This window comes from Solea solea, chromosome 15 (assembly GCF_958295425.1).
Source record: "Solea solea chromosome 15, fSolSol10.1, whole genome shotgun sequence".
Taxonomy (NCBI): domain Eukaryota; kingdom Metazoa; phylum Chordata; class Actinopteri; order Pleuronectiformes; family Soleidae; genus Solea; species Solea solea.
In genome coordinates this window covers 23,457,898-23,479,220 of record NC_081148.1, presented here as the reverse complement: position 1 = coordinate 23,479,220, position 21,323 = coordinate 23,457,898, and the positions used below count along the sequence as shown (strand labels likewise).

The following is a 21,323-nucleotide window of genomic DNA, read 5'->3' as shown; positions in this document are numbered from 1 at the left end:
TGCATTTGCATGGATATGTTGTTAATTCTCGCTCCGTCTTGCCCTCTGCAGTTGTTTGTGATCGCCTATGACGATGGGGAGCCGGTGAAGTCTAGCAGCACTTTGGTGGAGATCACCGTCCTTCAGCCTTCTCGCATCCCGATCTTCACCCAGGAAGAATACAAGTAAGTCTCACTCGCACGCAGTTGTTGCTGCAGCTTTTAAATTAAAGGCCGTAGTCTCGTAAAGTGAGTAAGGTATATTAAAAACAGTCATTAACACCCGCGAAAGCATCTTAATTGCAACTCCTTTAATTAATATTTACTTTATATCTTCCTCGATCCGCTCCAAACAGCCAGTCCTGCTTATTTTTATTTTTATGCAATATCACTTATCTCCAAATGAAGTGGCTCCATGAGTTGTGATTCTCCATCTTTGCCACGCTCTCTCCCTTTAGATTAATGAGCATTCCAGTATAAATATTTATGAAAGCTTCAGGGTAGATGTTGCAGATCATCACTGCTGTAAACCACATTTGTTTCCCCTCCGAGGGAAAAGTGCGGCTTCCCTCGGAGTTTATTAAGCGGCTCTTTTTGACGAGATTAAGAGTTTAGACTGTTACAGTGTGTGTGTGTGCGGCTGACTGTGACGCGTGCGGTCAGCGACTGCACTGGGTCAGCTGGTTCAGCTGATGTCACTGTGATTCAGAAGGAGTCCAAGGAGTCATCTATAATTAAAAACAAACATGGATTATTAATCCCGCAGCTCAAGCTGCTTTGAACGATCTTCAATGATCAGTGAGTACGGCGTTCAGACGATCTATAATGTTGTGCTGCAGTCAGCGCCTGTCTGTCTGTTGCACTGAGATGTTTAAAGTTGGATATTTTGGGAGATTCTAGCTTGTTTAAAGGTCCTTTTTGTAACATGGGGGGTGGGGTTTGCTGGCTGAAATTGAATATGCAAGGCCTTAGAGCCATGGTTCTAAAACTGTGGTACCTCTGGCGGTACTCGAAGGGAAATCAGAAATACTGTTCTACTGTGTATATATATAACGGCCTTCGTATCTTAGGGAGCATTTGAGAGTATACAGCAGCAGGGCAGAGGCGGGTGGGAACAAGAAGCTAAATAATTGGGATTTCTGAGCAGTGTAACTCACTTCTGAACCTTGAACCTTGAGGTTTACAGTCGACTCACTTTACTAGTGCAAGGTTGCCATTGCTGTCTGTCAAAATGAATAATTTACTGGGTGCAACACACAAATACAGAGACAACTTAAAAGTTGCAGCAAAGTGAGTCTTACGAGAGCCTTCGAGTTTGAAGACCCAATAAGAAAGTATGGTAGCTTCATTAAAACCAGTTCAAGACACGAATGATTTATCGAGCCACAGTTTTAAGTCTTAAAACTAGTCCATGGCAGCCTGTGGCCAAGTGGAAAGGGAACTTGGCTTGTAACTGGAGGGTTCGCCGGTTCAAGTCCCCACCAGGTCAAAAGGGCTGGGGTACCCATGAGCAAGGTACCCAACCCCCATTGCTCCCCGGGCGCTACTCAGTGTGGCAGGCCGCTGCTCCTAATTCTAGGATGGGTCAAATGCAGAGAAATAATTTCCCTAAGGGGGTTAATAAAGTTTTAGATTAAGTGAGTTTCACAAGATTCTTTTTGGGGAGTTTGAACACGCAATGAGCAAAGATGGCAGCTTCATTGAACTGTGTGCATGGTATACGTCGTGTTTCTGATTCAGTGCTTCTGTGTGTGTTCATGTTCTCCCGTTGCACAGCTTTATTCTCTGAGTGAAACGCAGGGACAGCAGCATTACCGCTGAAAGGCCATTGATTAATGCTTGTGAGTGAGTGATCTGTCTGACACACATGCTGAAGGTTGAGGCCACAGGCACGGGCCTCTGTAGAGTGCCACGCTGACAATGCTAACCGCACTCAGTGGCGCGCCCGGTGTAAATTACGAGCCGCAGACGCATTAGCCAGGTGCCCGTGCCGCTCCAGCTGGACGAGGCTCTCTCCAGCAGAGAGCGTCCAATCTGCTTGCTCTGCGATGAACTGTCTCGACGTTCCTTCGCATCTGCACCGCTCCCCGTGGTCCACTCCCAGAGGAACCTTCTGAACACAAATCATTCTCTAAACGTCCACAGAAGATCTCGTCTGTCTCTGTGAAGGCAGTTAGTTGTAGTAGCAATCAGGTAAGCTATGCCTGCAGCTCCAGTGCACACAATTAAAACAACTCTGCAGGGCTTTGGCTGACTTAATGATTTCTGCTCCTGCTTTATAGTCGGTCCCCTCCATCTGTCAGAGGGAAATGAGGGGCTCCCAGTCATTGTTGGCTAAAATAAATGGCTCATGCCGTCATGCCGACTGTAGCCCAGGTTTCAGAAAATGAGCAAAGCACCTTGTTGTCTGTGTAGAAATGCTATTGTTTTTGTTTTGCACTGTGTTCACAAATCAGGAATCATTTTTTAAACCATTATTTCATAATAATATTATTGTTGGTTCTCACGATGACCCGGTGTGTGAAAATGTGGCTTGTTGGTGCTGAACATGAGCAGAGGAGTCGAACCGCAGTTCGGTTTTGTGTGATTAATAACTTCAACACATTTTCCGTAAAGTTTCGACAAGGTCTAAAGTTGGACCAGTGCAGTGAGAAAAAACAAGTGAATTACACTGAAAGTCATCACCCTGTTGTCATAGCTACAGTAAATTTGATTTGAGCAGTTGTTGATGGTGGACCAGAGTATGTAAGAGCAGTTCTTTTTCACAGAATATACACTGAAGCTGATTAGGCTATATCATATTTGTCTGTAAATATGTTCTTGTTTTCAGAGATTTCTATCTGCGTCTTCAATTTACTATTCATTTTCTTTAGAGACTATTTTATAATCTGAGCTGCATACAGTTGGCTGACTATGGCTGAAAATGCCAAGAAGAACCCCAACGCTCAGTCAGGCTGCACAATCTTGAGTTTGGCTTCGTTCGATATTAAAAATGCGTGCTCCACCAATGGAACGCGAAGGAAATCAAGGCACCTGACCAACTGCCTGCATGTTCAATCACAGCTGCTGCTGTTCCTTCATCATGCAGCTCCAAGTTTTTTTGGATGCATTCTGAATTACAGTAAAACAATCAAAAAGCTAATGTCTCACACAGTCGAAGGCAAACTTCTCTCTGTGTAACACTGAGAAAGGTGGGGAGAGACAGCGAGAAGCAGATCATGGTGATCTGCTGCTGCAGTGTTTTGGTAATGATGTGGTCCATAGGGGGCAGTAGAAGTTCTACTCTGGATCTCTTTGTATCCTTGTATTCTGGACTTCATCAAACTAAATTAAAAATGGTGAAAATATGGTTAATACATGAACATACATAAATACCACACTGCCCCTAACAGATAAACCTAAATAGAGATCAGCAGTAAGAGTACGAGGACTTGGTCCGTTCCTTCTGGCGCTGTGGTGCATGTCTGCTTTATTGCTCCCTTGGTATGAATGACAAATGTTTGGGTGCTCTTTAAGTAAATTTAGTATATCTGAAGATTTAATAAAACCACAACACAATTGTTGTGGAAGAGTTATTTAGCAAATAACTTTCTTTTGTGCACTGCTTTTCTTTGTTTATATTTCATATAGTGGAGAGAAGGGGTTGACTGTGGTGGAAAATATGGAAATGGGTTGGGGGATCAGCACCTTTAAGTCTGAGACCATGGTACTCGGCCAACTTCAGGTCACCTGGGAGTTACTTCCCCAAGTGGAAGAGCATAAGAACATAGTGGTTTTGTTCACGAGTGAGTGGAGAGTGGAGCGAGAGATTGACAGGTGGCTCGGGGCAGTGATGTGGACGCTGTACCGTTCCGTTGTGATGGAGCTGAGTCAGAAGGCAAAGCTCTAAATTTACCAGTCAATCTCATGTTCCAACCCTCACCTGTGGTCACGAGCTGTGGTTTATGACAGAAAGAACAAGGTCGTAGATACAAGCAGCCAAAATAAGTATCCTCCGGAGAGTGTCTGGGCTCAGCCTTAGAGATAAGGTTTAGGAGCTCAGACGTCTTGGGCATGCTCGGGGTTGAGCTGCTGCTCCTCCGCATCGAGAGGAGCCAGTTGAGGTGGATCGGGCATCTAGTCAGGATGTCTCCTCGACATTTCCCTGGGGAGATGCTTCAGTGTTGTCCAACCACAAGGAGGCCCCAGGCATGCTGGAGAGATATTATCTATCCTGGGAGAATCTCTGTGTCCCACCGGGAGAGCTGATTGCAATGGCAGGGAGTGTCTGGGTCTCTGAGGCTGCTGCCCCCTGTGATGCAGCGGCAAAAAACCAGATTGTAACACATTTTTTATAATCAAATTGAATGGGTTTTCTGGTTAGATGTGCTCACAGAAAGCAGAAGCAAACCTTGGGGGAATTATGAACCGATTCAGCTCGGTTCCCAGTCTGAAAAGCATGAGTGATTATTATGAGTGCCAAATGGAGGCCGCCTGTGCTTCTGGTCACTTCATGTTGCTTCCACATCTGGTCCAGCTGCTATGCATGATCTAATTGATATGTATTTCTGACAGCATGCTGCTGCTGGAATGACATTAGAGCCAGTGGCACTGATGGCACTCAGTGGAGAAAATCACAGATTTGCACCAACCAATCATCTCTAATCTGCTTCCTGAGCTGCGAGGATCCGGGCTGTTTACGACCAGGTGATAAGTGATTGACTTTCTAAATCTCCCGTGCTTAGCTTGATGGGAAGGATTTTCTTTAGTTTTTCCGTTGCCTTAATTTTTTTTATTTTTTCCCATGAAGCTGCATCATCTGCTGCAACTGTGTCAAAAAATTTGCAAGTCCCCCAAGTGGTTTTAACTGTCACCGCTGTCACATTTCTTAAATCTAATTTGTTTCATTTTTCCTCCAAAGCTTTTTCTTCAGTCCAAATACTTGTCATTCTCTCCCACACACACTCTATATAGTTTTGTTTTTGTTTGTTTTTGCCCTCCCTTTCCTCTGTTCCTGCATCTGCAATCAGTTGATGTCATTTGTTGATACAGCCACAGGGAGAAATCAAAAAATGCCCGACTTTATTTGGTAGACTAAATCTATGAGGTTTACATATTTAGTGTAGTTCAGTGGGACTGGAGTAAATAAGGCTGCTCACGTGAATGCGGTGGATGATTCATCACGCAGCCACTCTGAATGGAAATCAGTGATTTCATTCCATTTACCTGATTTCCTTTTTTATTCTTTTAATGTCAAGGTCCAGTGTGTTAAAATTAGTGACTTCTAACGGTGAGACTGCAGGCTGCAACAAACGTGTGTCAGGAAACTATCGTGGCCTTTGCATGTCATTTGCAGAGTAAACGCATGTGAAATGTACATAAAGTAGACACAAGTGTTGGGACGCCTGACCATTACACCAACAGGGACTGTAATGACATATTCAAATACATACAATAAAGTACTGGTCCCACTTTTTGCTTCCACACTTCTTGAAAGACTTCCCTCACGATTTTGAAGTGCCTCTATGGGACTTCAAGTTCTTCCACACCAATCTCAAAGTCAAACCGTGTCTTTATAGTCGTTGCTTTGTGCACTGCACTGGGACACAGTCATCTTGGAGTACAAAAGGGCCTTCCTCAAAGCGTTGCCACAAATTTCTAAGCACAGCATTGTCCAAAAATGTACAATGTTGGTATGCTGAGGAGTTAAGATTGTGCCTTATTGGAAATAAGGGGCCTAGAGCCCAAAGCCTGATTGAAGCACCTGAAATAGTAGTAGTACATATAAGTACAAAGACCAAATATTGTTTATTTGAAAGCAAACATACACTTTTTTGGGTTCTATATTTCGTTGTAGTTCTATAGCTATAAACCCTGCTAAATGTTAAACACTGGACATTAAAATATGTTTATTATAGCTAATGTGCTTGAACAATGATAATGACTTTTTGGAGAGATTTTGTTTTTTGGTGCTCGACCATTAAACCGGCGTGAATGGCTTTTTTACATGGAACTCGCAGACAAAACCCTTTGGGCAATCTTTAACACTAGGAACTGAGAAGAGAGTTACTTTTCTCCTGGCTGTTCAGCTGTAGAGGAGGAGGAGGAGGAGGAGGAAGAGGAAAGAGGGTAAGCTTTTATCTGACATAGTCATACTATGTGTGAGTCCCCCCCCACCCCCCTTCCTCTTATACTAAGCCTGCTTCTGGAGCCCGATCTTGAAAAGCTGTGGTCTGAGCAGCTTTCTTTGCCGCTTATCTCCCCCCACACCACTTCCCCTTCTCCATCGGCTCCGAATCATATGAAACTCCTGCCTCACCGCTTCTGAGTAAGTCATTTTTCTCTCTTCCTTCTTTCACCTGCCTCAAGCCGCTGCATCCCCATCCCCAAAGTTTGCCCCCTCCGCTTAAACCTCTCTCTCTCTCTCTCGCTCTCTCTCTCTCTCTCTCTCTCTCTCTCTCTGTCTCTCTCACTTCCTTTGCTTTTCTCCTCACTCTTGCCGTCAGTAGCCCTTCATGTTCTCTTCAGCGAGGGAGTGAATTTCAGATGTTTCTGTAATAGACTTTTGATAGATGTTGATAAAGCTTGTTCCCTCTGAAACATATTTCCGTGCTTGCCAATTTTCACTGTGTGTCAAGAGAATATCATTTGGGACCGAAATGTAATGTAATACCATTAGTTAGTTACAGCGATGCATTACGCAGCAAGGGCACTGCTGTTGCACAAACACGCAGCGGTGGGATCCTGAGAACAGTGTGTACAGCTGTGATCTTAGTTATATGGGGTGGCGGCGGCTCAGCGGTAGCGCGGGGTCATCTTTCAACCTGAAGGTCGTGTTTTTCAAATCACCGGCTCCTCCTGTGCCGGTGATGCATGTCACTTAAAAGTCACTGCCACTGCTGGATTAATAAATGTAATGTAATCCATGATGTATTCATATATGCATGCACTGTACGTGCAGAAAACAAAATATCCACACATGCTGTCACTAATTGTGCAATTTGTGTAAATGGAGCAGCAGCTGACTACCAGCATGCCGCTTATTGAAGTTAATGTTGTTGTTGACTATGATAACAGCGTATATAACGTGACGTCACCTACTGTTTTGGTTTAAATGTTTCTCTCTTCAACAAGTATTAAAACCACAACTGGTTTGTGCAACTGGATAATCTATATTCTATCGCTGATTACAGGTAATGAACTATGCCTTTACTGTAATACTACAAAAATATCCCGACCAAGTTAAACCAATCCTGACTGAATACAAACTGTCTTGTCCTGTCCTCTCCTGGTCCTTCTTTCCTTTTCTCTCCAAATCTCAAAAGAAAAATGTTCTGTGTCACCTTGTCACCTAACAGCAGCAGCAGCGTCCCTGTTCCTCGTCTCCATGTTTATGTCTGTATGATACGCGGCCTCAGATCACTCCGTTATAGGTCAACCACATCACACATCACTTGGAATCTGGGGTGAATTTGTAGCCTCAGCCTTGAGACATGGCTCTCTCCTCTGTCTCTATTGTTATTCTGATCATTAATGTTAATGTCAGTGGTTGTGATGTACGAGATTGTGTTGTAATACTTAATGGCATGTCACTTTTTCTGCAGTTTCTTGAGGTCTATACAGAGCAGGCTGACGTCCCGTGTACATTTATTTGGCCGACTGATTTAATGTTCTCTCTCTCTGGACAAATGACTGCATATGGACTTTGCAACCATTGGCCTCTGTAGCCTAAAAGCAACATATTATTCTTTAAAATAAAGGGGAAAACAACATATAGCATGAGAAAAGTGCTGCTTGTTTGATCGGGATTGAAGCAACACAGCAGCTCAGCTTTGTGTGTGTGTGTATATATATATATATATATATATATATATATATATGTGTATATCGATATATATGTATATATAAATATCTACATATATGTATATACAGTATATTTACACATATATATATATACATTATATATGAAAACAAATCCACCCATGTTACATTTGCTATTCAGAAGAAGCTGTAATTCAGTTTTAATTAGGCAGATGACACACTTTCATAGTGCATCGCTCTATTATTGGCAGCCTTCATGTAGCTCTTTTTTTCCAGCACGTGCATCGCTGCTGTTTTTGCTACAAAGGTTTAGCTGTAAACCTGCCATGGTGCCCTCCCACACACACACACACACACACACACACATGCTCCAAATCCACGGTGCACTTTCTTTAAATCTATTCCTGGCTTTGTCACTCTATCCTGTTAGTCCTTCCACCCTCCACTGAAACGGTTGTAAGGTATGGAGGTCTTTCATACCTTTGAAGGGCATGATTGATTTTCAGCCACAGGTTTGAATCCGATGCTCTGAGTCTTGAACCTCTAAACACCGCGGTGGTGCACACTGACCTTTCACTTGTCTCTGCTAAGTAGGCAGGCGTCACTTGGACCTGTCTAACGGATGCCGAGTCACACACATTCCATACGCACCGAATATCAGGTAAAGGTCGATGCCGAAAAGCCAGGGGAAGACTATATGAACGGCTTTTGTGACCAAAGGAAGTTGCGTCTATTATTTAAATTCTTAATTGCTACGGTGTGAGGGCCCAGTTTTCATGTTGTCAGAAATGGAAACCAATCCTGACTGAATACTAACTGTCTTGTCCTGTCCTCTCCTGGTCCTTCTTTCCTCTTCTCTCCTCCAACTCTTCTCCTCCAACTCTCCTCTGTCCCCCATGATTTATTTCACCCCAACCGGCCATGGCAGATGGCTGCATGTCTTTGAGTCTGATCCTGTCGGTGCTCGCTCATTGTTTGAACTTTTGGGTTTCTCTTCTCCTCTATCTATATAATAATGTAAGGCTTCTGGTGTCTAATCATTGTGGACTTGCCTATTTTTTATTATTGTTTTACATTGCAGCAGGGGTTTTGATGCCAAAGCTTAACAAAAGAAGAAGGAAAGTGTGTCTGTTATTTAAATTCTTAACTGCTACGGTGTGAGGGCCCAGTTTTCATGTTGTCAGAAATGGAACCTTTTATGAATGTGGCACAAGAGACACATGGCTGCACACATTCAAAAGCAGGTTTAGTACAGTAAAGTACGGTTTGGAACGGTAAATCCTTGGGTCAGGCTTGTGTTTTCGAATGAGAACAGTACCTTTACTTGGTAGGCAGGGTGTGGGCGTGGTGTCGTACCGGTGTGACAACAACAACATTGAAGGCAACACAGCAGACAACAGAGGAGGCCATCCAGCAGCTCTTTTGTCTTGCTCGGTTTGTGACTGTTTTGTCACAACAAGGCGTCAAGCGTTGTATTAGAGTAGACTGTGGATGTTGAAGAAACACTGGTCCACTGGTGGAGCCGGTCTAGCTCCACCCGGACTGTACCGTACTATTAGCTCTGGTACCCGAAGGGAAGGTTACCAAAAATGGAACAGTTGGGACTGGTTATCTTGGTGCTATTCCGAATGGAAATGCCAGAAATATGCACCGTACCAGACCGAACCGTTCCACTCAGTGGAAAAATGGCTTAATATTTCATCCAGTGCTCTGATGTTGAGTCAGCCACCAATATTTTTTTCTGTGTTTGAAGCCACCAGGTGTTGGTGTGCTGGAATAGATTATTAGGGCAGGAGCAGTAATTTGACAGTATAATGTGCAGGGTGGCATCTGTACCTACACGGCGCCGGGTCATTTCACATTGCGAGCTTCCGATGGCTGACTCATCCACTGGTGTCCAAACATTCACTGGCCCGGGTCCCCTTTTGTGTGCTAAATGAGCGAGTGGATGATATGTGAAGTGTTGTCCTGTGGGCTGACACAGCTAATCAGGCACAAAGTGTCTGTGCTGCACGGTAATTGTTGTTCCAGCCCTGATAATGTTTTCCATCTTTCTCTCCTGACCATGCGGACAGGTGATCAGAGGAAAAGCTCAGGAAGGAACGAGATCAGATGAGATGTGTGGGGCTGTAAAAAAAAAAGAAGTCTAGAATGTATTTCCTCATTGCATTTCTAGCAACAGAGGTGCAGCTTAAGGCAGTACACATTAATAACAGCATGGACACATTTTTTTGCCTTCTTCTTCGCCGTCCTACGCCAGAGTTTCAGCATGCGTGGGACTCATCCTGCAGTTTTGTGAAACGCTCTATGATATAATATGTTGTTTGATGGCAAACGGTGAGTTGTGGGTTTCCTCAGCATTTCGAGTAACCGTCCACTTCTGAAACTTTAAATGGGTGCTTCTTGACGTCTCCGGCCAGACTGCTTCATAGAGATTCATGTGGAAGTGATCGGCTTAATCTGCATTGTGTGAACTTATTTGATTGGGGTTTGAACGCAGCAGACGTTTCCTTACATTTAAAAGATGCGCACTACTGCATATGCTGTATAATTCAAGTCTGGACTGACGCGGGTATAAATTGTTACTTGACAGGTGGAGGCATTAATCTCAAGTTCTTTCTCAAAGACAGTAATCCACAGTACATTCAGAGAATTGACTCTTGCTCACTTTGTTACGCCCTGGCTGTCAGACCCTCGACTATTTCCCACAACCTTTCAAATATCGTATGTGGTTTTGAGGATTTTTTTCTCACTTCTTTTAAATCCTTTTCTTATTTGCCATTCTTCCTTCCACTTCTCCATCCCTCTTCTGTCTTGCCAAACATAACCTGTAATCTTTAAATCTCTCCCATCTGTCAGTAGAACACTACAGCTCAAACTGTAAAATTATATTGCATTAAATGAGCGGCGCGGCGCGTATATCGACATGAACTTTCAGTGGGTTTGGATAGTTTGGGAAAGTAAAGCACGTCGTGCACACGCTGACATTTAGCACGTAAATGATTTTATGGACAGATTTTTTTTTTAACGAGGCAACAGTATAAATGTTGCGTCCGCAGCAGTTCCAGGTGTTAGTGATATTTGTTCAAAGTCATTAAGATACAGCAGTAGTTGCCAGTGAAGGACAAAGGTCACTTTTCCTCCAAGTTATTGTCGGACCTTAATGAGCATCGCGACCAACACGGCATGGCGTAAGGCGGCGGTGTCAAACTCAAATGAACTGGGGGCCGACGAGGGGGCCGATCTGGAGAAAAAAGTGGGAAAAACAACTGTACAGTAGCGAATGGGCAATATGATCTTAAAATTATACCACAATAGTCCATCATGATAACACAATAAAGATATACATGATGATATTTCACAAATTTAAAAGTAAAAGTCTTTGTTTTGATGCATACTTAAAACGTGTATGATGCGAAATAAATCTATTAATATCAAAAACAGACACAAATAAATGTGAAATGAAGTAAATAACAACATGGGCATCTGTAATTAAAACACTAAATAAAATATTGCTGCTAAATATAGTTCGTATTATATTCTGTGGAGGTTGCGGGCCATGATTTCATTATAACACTATAAGTGATGTGGTCCACGGGCCGCCAGTTTGACACCACTGGTGTAAGGCAAGCCATGTAAATACTGTACATGGCCTTAGAATAGTGGTGATTTTCAGTGGGGATGCATGCAAAAACAGTCCAAAACCAATCTGTACCTTCCCATTTTTTGGCACCCTTCTGTTGGGGTAACAAACCGAGTGGTACGGCTTCACTGCAGTCCCGTTTGTCAACAGAGTTTTATCCATAATGTGTGACGGTAGGGAAAAACGTTGGCGTGCAGCCTGAAGCCATCCCTCAAACAACACTTGTTTTCTTGTGACAAATGGCTGCATTCCAAAAAGAAAGAACGTGGAATGCTGGATGTCCTCCATCGTTGCATTCTTCTACTTTGTGAAATCACATATTATGTTTTTGACCAACAGACCCCGCTAGGTTGAAACAAACGCTAGATTAGGGTGGATTATTCCAAACAACTGGACTGGAGGTGAGATAATCAGCCTCGTGTTTACACCAGCATGAGTTTACCTCAATGCAGAATGTGATGTATGTTTTCAGGCTCGTTGGGTTCGCAGATCATTTCTAAAAACTGAGCTAAAATGCTCATCTGACCTCGAAAATACTTGCTCCTTTTCAAATGACAATGTAGTAGCATGGATGCATGAACATGAGTGTGACGGTGAGGTAGAAAGAAAGTCTCCATGGTCTCTGCGGCGCGCGACAAGGTTTACCCGGCTCTGGCTCACCTCGTAGGCGTCACTCCACCAGTGGCCCTGGGGCAAAGCGCTCGCTAACACCCGTGAGACGCCCACACTTCGCAGCGCAGTGTCACTCATCCTCGCTCATGTTGACACGAGAAGTCTCTGCCGTTGCCTACAGACACGTCAACATCTTCTGCTTTTCTTTATCGCTCTGTCGCTGCTCTGCATAGGATCCCCCCCGATCTGAATATGAAAGAAATTTAAAGGTAGCTTTGGCCCTGCTCTGTGGTATTACATGACACACACCTGACTCTGAATTCACCTACTTTGCAGCACGCAATAAACAAGTCTCAGTGTGGGAACTGGGATTTCAAAGGAAAACAAAACCCTTCTTCTACTGCTTTCTCTTCTCTGGTGTTTTACAGCAGTTGCCATACTTAATATTGAGTCATTGTCTCCTTATCCTATTTAAGAGTGGTTTATTGGCAGGCAATCACTTTAAATATGTATTTGTTTAGTTTCCTACAGACTTTTATACAATAAGCCTTTTATGTGTACTTCCACTAAGGTCCTTGCTTTCTTTAGGCCCCCATCTTACACAACCATGTTTCTCCAGCAACCCAAACAGACGTGCTTTTTGTATTTTGAATTTAAATTGGAGTAGAATGGCTCCATCCACTTCAACAGTAAAGAGAGAAAACTCTGAAAGTTTTTTCTTTCATCTATGCAAAGGTCACTGTAGTTCCCTTTCATACTTTGGGAAGGAAGTGATGCTCAGAGATGTCCTCTTGTTTGTTGCACTCATAACCCACTGAATTATCAGATGAGATCAGACTGCATCTAACCATCCTACTTCTACTGTACCTTTTTGTCATCCCGCCTGTCGTGAATGCACCTTTAAACACTTGTGCAGCGTATAACCCTCAGGCAGAGCCACTTTGCAAGGCAGAGGTAACATGTCAGTTCTGCCTCAACCTGGCAATCACAGCGTGAGGCCTGGTGTTGTATGATTCTCCACACAGCCCTCCATCCTTACCTGACTCACAACCAAAGAACAGAGAGAGAGAAACCCAAGAATTGGTCAGTAAAGATAAATATCAAAACCAAAAGCTCAGTGCCTAAAATAGACAATGTGTGGGCTTTTTGTTGAAAGCTGAGGAGGAAAACAGTCAAAATCTTGTTTCTATGCAATCTAGAACATATATAAAAATACTTTTGTTTCCAAGGAGCCCGCAGAGTATGAGTAATTTCAGCGAATATTTGTCACCTACTTTAAATTTCATTAGGTGTATACCAAATTACAAGAGTCTGGCGGAGAAACTGTATCCGTCTCCACGGGGAAAAGAACACAAATATGATCTGAAATCATAATGTACTCATCAGAGAGAAGCTGCGGTTTAAATATACATCTAAAAGTTGCATAACCGTGACAAACCTGCGAGAAAAAGCTATGACCTAGAAATGTATGAAAATATTTTTTGGTATACAGTATTTTTGTGATTTTTGTTGGCATAATTTGTAGAGTTAGGGAAGAAATAGATTCTGGGAATCTGAGATGAAGCGTGATCCTCTCTAGAGTGATCATTAATAAATGGGGGGGGAGAAATCAATAAGCAGGAATGAAAATAAAACATCTCGACCAGTAAACAGAGTTTCAGCGTTTTTAACTTCACTTACTTTTTGGACTGAAAGAACCATGTCAAGCTTTGTGCCAACATCCATCAGAACCATTCATACATCCTTCGAGGATTAATTATTGCTCTTTATTAACAATTTTATCAGATGATGCACCAGGGCTGAAAACACCAAGAAGCACACGCAAAAAGTTTCATAGATGATTCGAATTAGAATCATGTTTTATTTTCATGATCAATGAATGTCTGATATTGAAAATGCATGATCCGCCAACAATGTTTGCATAAACAGCTGCCTGATGCCCTATGTGTCTGTCCCTCACAAGCTGTAAGTTTCCAGAATGCAGTCTGGACAAGTAACTCTATGGCAAAAGACCGAGATCGTGGAAAAACAGTTACAGCGGGCTACATTGTGAATTCAAAAGTCCAAGCTCCTTCCAAACCCTAACCCTCGATGGCGTTGAACTGAAGATTTTAACGTGTTTTAACGTCTGAAGGACAGGAACACGCAACGAACACGGATTCACGAGCACTGCGCAGCATCGCTAACGTTCGGTACTTTTCAGTGACGCTAACTTTTTTTGGATACTTGTTTAAATGACAACGTGATGCCGAAAAAATAAATAAAAATACTCTCAAAAGAGTCACAAAAGATCACCTAGACAGTATAACCTATATGTCCAGTAAAAACAGTTCATCATTTTGAAGCCCTTTCTGTCGCCACCATTCAAACACAACACCGATGATCACTCTGGTGTTGGATCATCATTCTTTCTCTTGGCCGTAGCTTTTGCGACCAACACCTGTTGTTGACAACCTTTCTGCCATAACGTTGCTGCAACTGTCTCCTTGGATTTAACAAGGCATTGTCTTCTGCGCACAAACTGTGTGCCAATCATTATGATTGGATGATTTCTGTGACAATGCATTAATTAGTTGGTTAAAATCGAGGTGTGAAGAGGATTTTAAGCAATATCCCACTCAACCTGCTAAAAAGACTCATCCCACTAATGACATCCCCCATTTCTGGGCTGTTCATCTCAACAGAAACACTGATTCCTGAAAAGTGTATTAAAAGTATAATATGAGTGCATGTACAATCAGTGATGGTGATGAATGTGGAGTGACATGTCAGGCTCTGCTGCGCCTCACTGTGGCCACACTGCTCCAAAGCCTTTTATTAGCCTCCTCCTGAGCCAAAAAGCAGATGATCTACTTAAATGTGAAGCCCACACTCATAGAGGAGCTTCATGCTCACAAACGCCACAGATGCAGCCAATTATCTGGCGACAGCCTGACAATACACCTAGAGTGAAGCTGAACAGAAGTCATTTAGTATTATCCAAACAGCACATTATTCATATGTCAATAACAGCACTGTGTGTTTTTTTGTGTGAGAGGCTTTGTCGCAGATACGCTCGCAGTCCTTCCACCGCAGCATTCACTCAGCAATATTATCTCTCACAATTGTCTGCTACTGTATATCATCCTCTGTCTTGGAGAATGGCTTGTATTTTCCAGAGTCATTCTCAACTTGAGATGTCCTTGGGGAATTGTTTTTTCTCCTGAGACACTAACTGCTGCCTCCAGGATGGATATACGACTCTTTCTCTTTTTTTCAAGGTTTTACTGTTTGCAACCCTTTGCCTCTTAAAATTTGACAAGGGTAAACACATATTCTGTGGTGGCTGTTAGACCTGAAATTTGTCCAAAAAAAGGGAAAAAAACATTTTACATCAGTGAGCAGTGGAGACAGTGTCATTCATTGTCTCAACACCTGTGAAGTCTTTCAGCAAATGCACTTCTCTGTTGCTGTACATGTTCTGTTTCTTCTTTTCTCTCATCCTGCTCCTCCTGCTCTGGCTCTTAACACTGCAATCATATAAAGAAGGATCTAGTCCATAAAATAACAATCAACCCCCGAAGGGAAAGTTTTGGCTGACTAAGTTTTCATTTAATTTTATTTTGCATGTAGTAAAAAAAAATAGTTGGAAGTGAGGGGGTCAGCAAGGACTATAGAGGGATAAAAGCAGTAGAGGAAGTGTGCACAGGCACGCACATCCATTGTCGGTAAAGACCGGGGGGCTGGGCAGCGTCGACTACATGAGGAACTGCAAAAAAATATGTGCATGCCAGGCACTGCTCCCACTAAAAAAAAACCTGATCACCAACCAGGTGACGTTTCAGGCCCAAGCTCTTCTTCAGCGGATATAAACATGGACTGGAGGCATCTAATCTCAGCTGATCTGTGTCGTAACTCAGGTGATATCACGTTTTCGTTTAAAATAAAAAGCATAAATTCTGCTCCAGATACACCAGTCGTCTGCATCACCACAGCGGTTTCAGAGCAGCCTCACAGTCACAAACATACTAAGTCTGGAAAATGTGTCAGTCTATGAATTATTATCATCCAAACTATATATTCATGGTCCTGCGATTTAATAGGATGAGACTGAAGCTCGTTTTGTGCATGAATCCTTAAACTTAATAGAAATCTTAAATCAAGTTAAAACACAAGGTGGAAAGATTTCTCTCTATTTGCTGTCTGTCTGCCTGTCTGTCTTCCACAATTATATATACTCACAATATATTAAATAAAATATATTGTGAGTATATATAATTGTGGAAGGTGGAAGAAAATACATCTTTTTTTCTTTATGTGCTTATTTCAACATATGCTTGATGTGTTACTCAAGTAAAATCCTCCCAATTCCCCAAAAGACCAAAAACATCCACATGAATGATTAACATTTCTTTTCTTGCTTTTACTTGTGCTTGTCTCTCTTGTTTTAATGACCTCGGTTGTTCTCCCTGGTATTGTTTTGTTATATTTTTCCCCTTTCTTTTTGTCAATGTTGTGAGTGTACGTTTGTACTTCTTGTTTTTTTCTACGCACAAATTCAATTGTTGAATAAAATGGTTTGGAAACAGAGCCATTTTTTTTTTTACCTTTAAGCAGCTTTTCCACAACTCCTCCCAGTGAAAACCCAACTTCCCCATCTAAAAGATCTCATTTATCCGTTTATACTGGATGTGCCCAGCGGTCTCCTCCCAGCTGATTGTTTCATCCCCAGAAAGAAGGAAGCAGTCAGTGAGCATCTTCACTCAGACAAACAAACAACCTGTGCTGCTTGGCTTCTCTCTCTCTTTCTCTCTGTAAAGGCTGAACACAGAGTTTCTCTGGAATCACTAAGCTCCTCTGCTTCATCACGTGGAGACAGAGTCCAGCGACCCCGCAGAGAAACCTCATCTCAGCTGCTCCAATCCTCAATCACGCGCTTGCGGTCACTTCCACGGAGCTCATGAGCGTGTAATTCAGAGTCAAAGCAAAGGACTGAGCAGAAAAATGAGAGGTTTCCTTTCCTGAGTGCCAGGCTCAGATACAAAGCCTGCAATATTTCCTGCTGCTGATATATACACCAAAGCCACATTCAGGCTGGTGCACGCTCATATCCTCACTAAACATGTTTTTTTGAGATTAGACCAAACACTTGTGGATTGTTTTATTTATAAGCCCCCCCCCCCTAAAAAATATCTTTACTCCCTTAGACATAAACCCATTTTTTGCATTTACAAGGTAGTAAATAGAAATATAGTGATGCACCTTTATCTGTGGGGCTGTTATCTGGAGACTGGTGACGATAAAGTGACTCATAAACTAAAAATAATTAGTTGTATTACACTTTTACATTATGTTATGTCTTTTAAAGCTAATTTGAAAAGTCATATTACAGAAAAAAATATTAATATTCATGATAAAATACAGAACTTTGTCAAGAGACGTACACTGTTAACTTTCTCTGTATAGCAGTGGTTGTGAAACAATATTCCCAGACGTCCAGAGAGAGAAAAACCACACATCATAATAAGTATTATAGTATGATTAAATGCAATGGATATTTTAAATATCTATATTAGTTTATAGTCAACAACTGATTATACATAAGACGATTAGTCGTTAATGTGTGCGTTAATTGAAATTTATACTTAAGTGTTTCCATTTTAGGGATTCAATTTAAAACAGGGAATTGGTGTAATAAATTAAATTAGCCCATTTATTTTGTCATCTAGAAACTCTTGATTGATTCCCTGTGCTGTCGGAATAGATCTTATTTTAGCAGTTTTTGTTAATTTTTCAGTGATGAATTACTTTGATGTTTTTAAACATCATTGTTCTGCTGCATCTGTGATATTGATCTTCCAGTTGCTCGACTCCTCTGTATTGATCCTTCAGGTTCTATAACGTGTTTTGTGATTTGTGTTGTTTTTTTCCCTCAGGTTTCCTCCGGTGAGTGAGCTGGCTCCAGTGGGCACACCGGTGGGGACGATTCTCGCCGCTGCTATCAATCAAACCATCTTCTACTCTATTGTGTCAGGAAATGAACTGGGTATGTGCCACAGATCATATCAGTCACACTCCAGGCTCTATTGAAACAATTTATAGTACAACTCCACTTCCTGCTTATGCGGCGTGTAATCCAGGCACAGAGGGAGGCACAGGGTACGGTGTGTTTGGATGTAACATGAATTGAGCCAATCAGAGTTCATCGACAGGTTGCCAGTCCATCGACAGGTTGCCAGTCCATCGCAGAGTCAACACATACAGACAAACATCATTCTCTCACAGACACACCTTAATTAACCTCTGCATGTTTTTGGAGGAAACCAGAGAACCCCGAGAAAACCCATGCACACGTGGTGAGAACATGCAAACTCCAACTGGGTCACAAACCTGCTTGTCTTTTCCTTTCAAAGCCATGTGTGCCTGTATCTGGTGCACTGCTATTTAAAGTGTGACTAAAGCCCTAAACTACATTTTCCAGGTGTAAACCAGTGTCTATAGTAATGCTATTTGATGATCCAGGTACCAATCTTCACACTTTAGTGTAAAATATTAAAACATATTCATGTTGTGATAAAAATTGGTGTATCTACTGCAGTGCTCTAAGACAGCAAGGGAAGCTCAGCTTCCTCTAAAATGTCGTCAAATATGTTCTGTGTTGAAGTTACATTTCAGTGCAGTGAGCGTGACAGTAGTTGTATAAAATGCGGCAAAAACGTCACTTCCAGGGTAGCTCAGCTTCACTGGAAGTCAATGGAGCAGTGGGCGGGCACAAACGCTGGAAGGCGTTCTTTTGGGAAGAAGGAGAAAAATTATATGCAGAGAAAAACTATCACTTTTTGGAGTTTTCAGGGGCATTTTTATGTGTTTTCTGCCCCTCACTACAGACTGTGAAGAGTGATTTTTTAACAGTAGAGTGACAAGTGCACATTTTTTCTTATTTGTTTCCAGGTCATTTTCAGGTGAACAACAGAACGGGCGTCATCTCCACTGCTCAACCTCTGGATTATGAAAACATGACCAGCTACGTCCTCAGGGTCCAGGCAGACTCCATGCTCGTTGTCATGTCCAACCTGCGCGTTCCTTCCAAAAGTAAGAAGAAAAAAAACAAAAAACATGTGTGGGCTGAAATGATGTTTCATGTGATTCCAGGTGATGAATTTCTATTTTATCATAATCCTTCACTGTGACAGTTTACAATTAAATACAGTTTGTAGGAATTATCTCTCTCTCTCTCTCACACGGGCTATTTTTATCTTTCATTTTTATTATCACATTATCCAGGAATACATGGAGCCGTTGTTTTTCTTCTTTTTCTTTTTCTCATTGCGTTTATAGTCGGTGCTAAAATAATCACAGAGACACTAAACCAGTCCTCTTGCTGGAGGGAAGGCATTTGAAAAATAAGATGTGCTGTTGACTTGGCAGCACAAGTGCAGTCCCTGTGGATTTCTAAACAGACGATTGTTGAGTTTCAGCCACAGATTTTTTTTAAAACACTGTCAGTACAGCGTCGCAGCTCTCTGTCCTGAGCTCCGATGGACTAACCCATAAACAGCGGATGGACAATGTGACGCCATTTCGACAACGCTATGTTGACGTAGGCAGTTTACACACAACACATGAAACTAGGCTCCGATTGGACGACACCAGCTGTTAATCACACTGGTGTCCAATCACATGTGCCTTAAGTTAGTGTCTAAATGGGTTCATAATTTACAAAGTTGACGTCAACAGACCATTAACTTCTTGTTTGCTGATGTTAAATCTCAATGAGAAGCTTATTTTCCCATAATCTTCCATTCAAACTGACTTCTTTTTGCAACCAGCAGTGTCGCCCCCTGCTGGCAGTTTAATACATTCTTATTACCTGGTTGGCTTCAGAAGGAAACTGTGGAAGACTGCATCCATTTTGTATGAAGAGTCTATGACTGACACATGTTTAATAAGTTGGGAACGCTGATTCCAACGATTGTTGTCCTGTTTTCTGTATTATTATTATTGCTGAGTCAGCAATTCCCAATATTTCTGTCTTTCTTTTGGTCTCCGTCTCCTCCTCCATCAAACAATTTGGCTCAACTAAGACATTTCTTGCTACATAGGAAACAACTTTGACTTTTTTCCTCCACCTTGTCCATTGAAAATGAATTGAGCCCTCATTTGTGTTTGAGCTGAACTGTGGGAGAAGTTACCAGAGAAGTAATTAGAGAAAAGTGTCTTCAAATGATGTGATCTGAAAAGACAAATGTTTATGACTCTCTTCAAACATGATTACATTCACATGCACATTTTTAAATGATTCTAAAAACCTTTATTTGACACGAGTTTTCTACTCGTGTACCTCCTCCAGTCGAGTGTCAGAACTGACAAAAACACTGCTTAAATATGATTTGAATTAAAATTCTTTGATTTAAATGCCAGTTGTTGACTAAACACAGATGCCAACTCACATATTTTGTACAGAATCGCGACACAGCTATTGGATGTTTTGACATTTCGGCCCTTTAATCAAGGACCTCCCTGAGTTTTAATTGACTGCCTGTGGTGTGTGCACCACCAGGAGAGGAAAGACGGCTCTTAATTTGCAATTACGATGATTATTAAAAACAATCCCCAAAAAATATGATTAATCTCACTGACATCGCAGCAGCTTGGAAAATCAACAGTATCATAAATCCTCAAAATCGTCGTGTCCAATTTCGTCACGAGGGTCGAACAAAATAGGAAATAGACCATTTATTATAATTTAGTCAGACCACCACCCCCAAAGCGAGGGAGGGCGACGAAACATTAATCATAGCAAACGTTTGGTTAATAAGGGAACAGTGTGTTCCCGTTATTTAGGCCTTGTTGTGCATGACACAAACTAGATAGAAACAACCTGTTGTCCTCCTCCTCCTGAATGTATCTCACCCTTCTTCTAGATCTCTCTCCAAAAATTGCAATTCTGCTTCAAAGTGCTTCAAAAATACTAACATGTAAATTAAAATTAAATAAAATGCAAAATACATCAATGAAATAGGCAGTGACATGAATACAATATGATGAAACAAGTAGTGTACAAAATAATACAATTCATTTAAAAAAAAAAAAAAATGCTAAGCTATATATTTTAAAGGTACAGTGTGTACATGTTGCAGCTGAATATCCCTCGCCTCACTCTTCCCTTCCATGTGTGTTGGAGAACATTTTTGCCTTCAGTTAGCATAAAAACAAACAAAAAAGATGATTAGTTTGTCCATTCCGGGCTTCGGTAGGAGCATGGTGGTCCAAAATGGCCGTCTCTGTGTAAAATTTTAGTGGAATTATTT

General features: G+C 41.9%; 1 protein-coding gene across 1 annotated transcript in view; it reads left to right on the top strand.

Annotated features, from left to right (window-relative positions):
* LOC131474194 (protocadherin-15-like) overlaps window positions 1–21,323 on the top strand; it is a 260,291-nt gene that overhangs the window by 197,307 nt on the left and 41,661 nt on the right. The window contains exons 25-27 of the mRNA XM_058651947.1: window positions 52–164; window positions 17,949–18,058; window positions 18,964–19,104. Coding sequence (XP_058507930.1) covers window positions 52–164; window positions 17,949–18,058; window positions 18,964–19,104 — 364 coding nt within the window. The remainder of the gene's footprint in view (window positions 1–51; window positions 165–17,948; window positions 18,059–18,963; window positions 19,105–21,323) is intronic.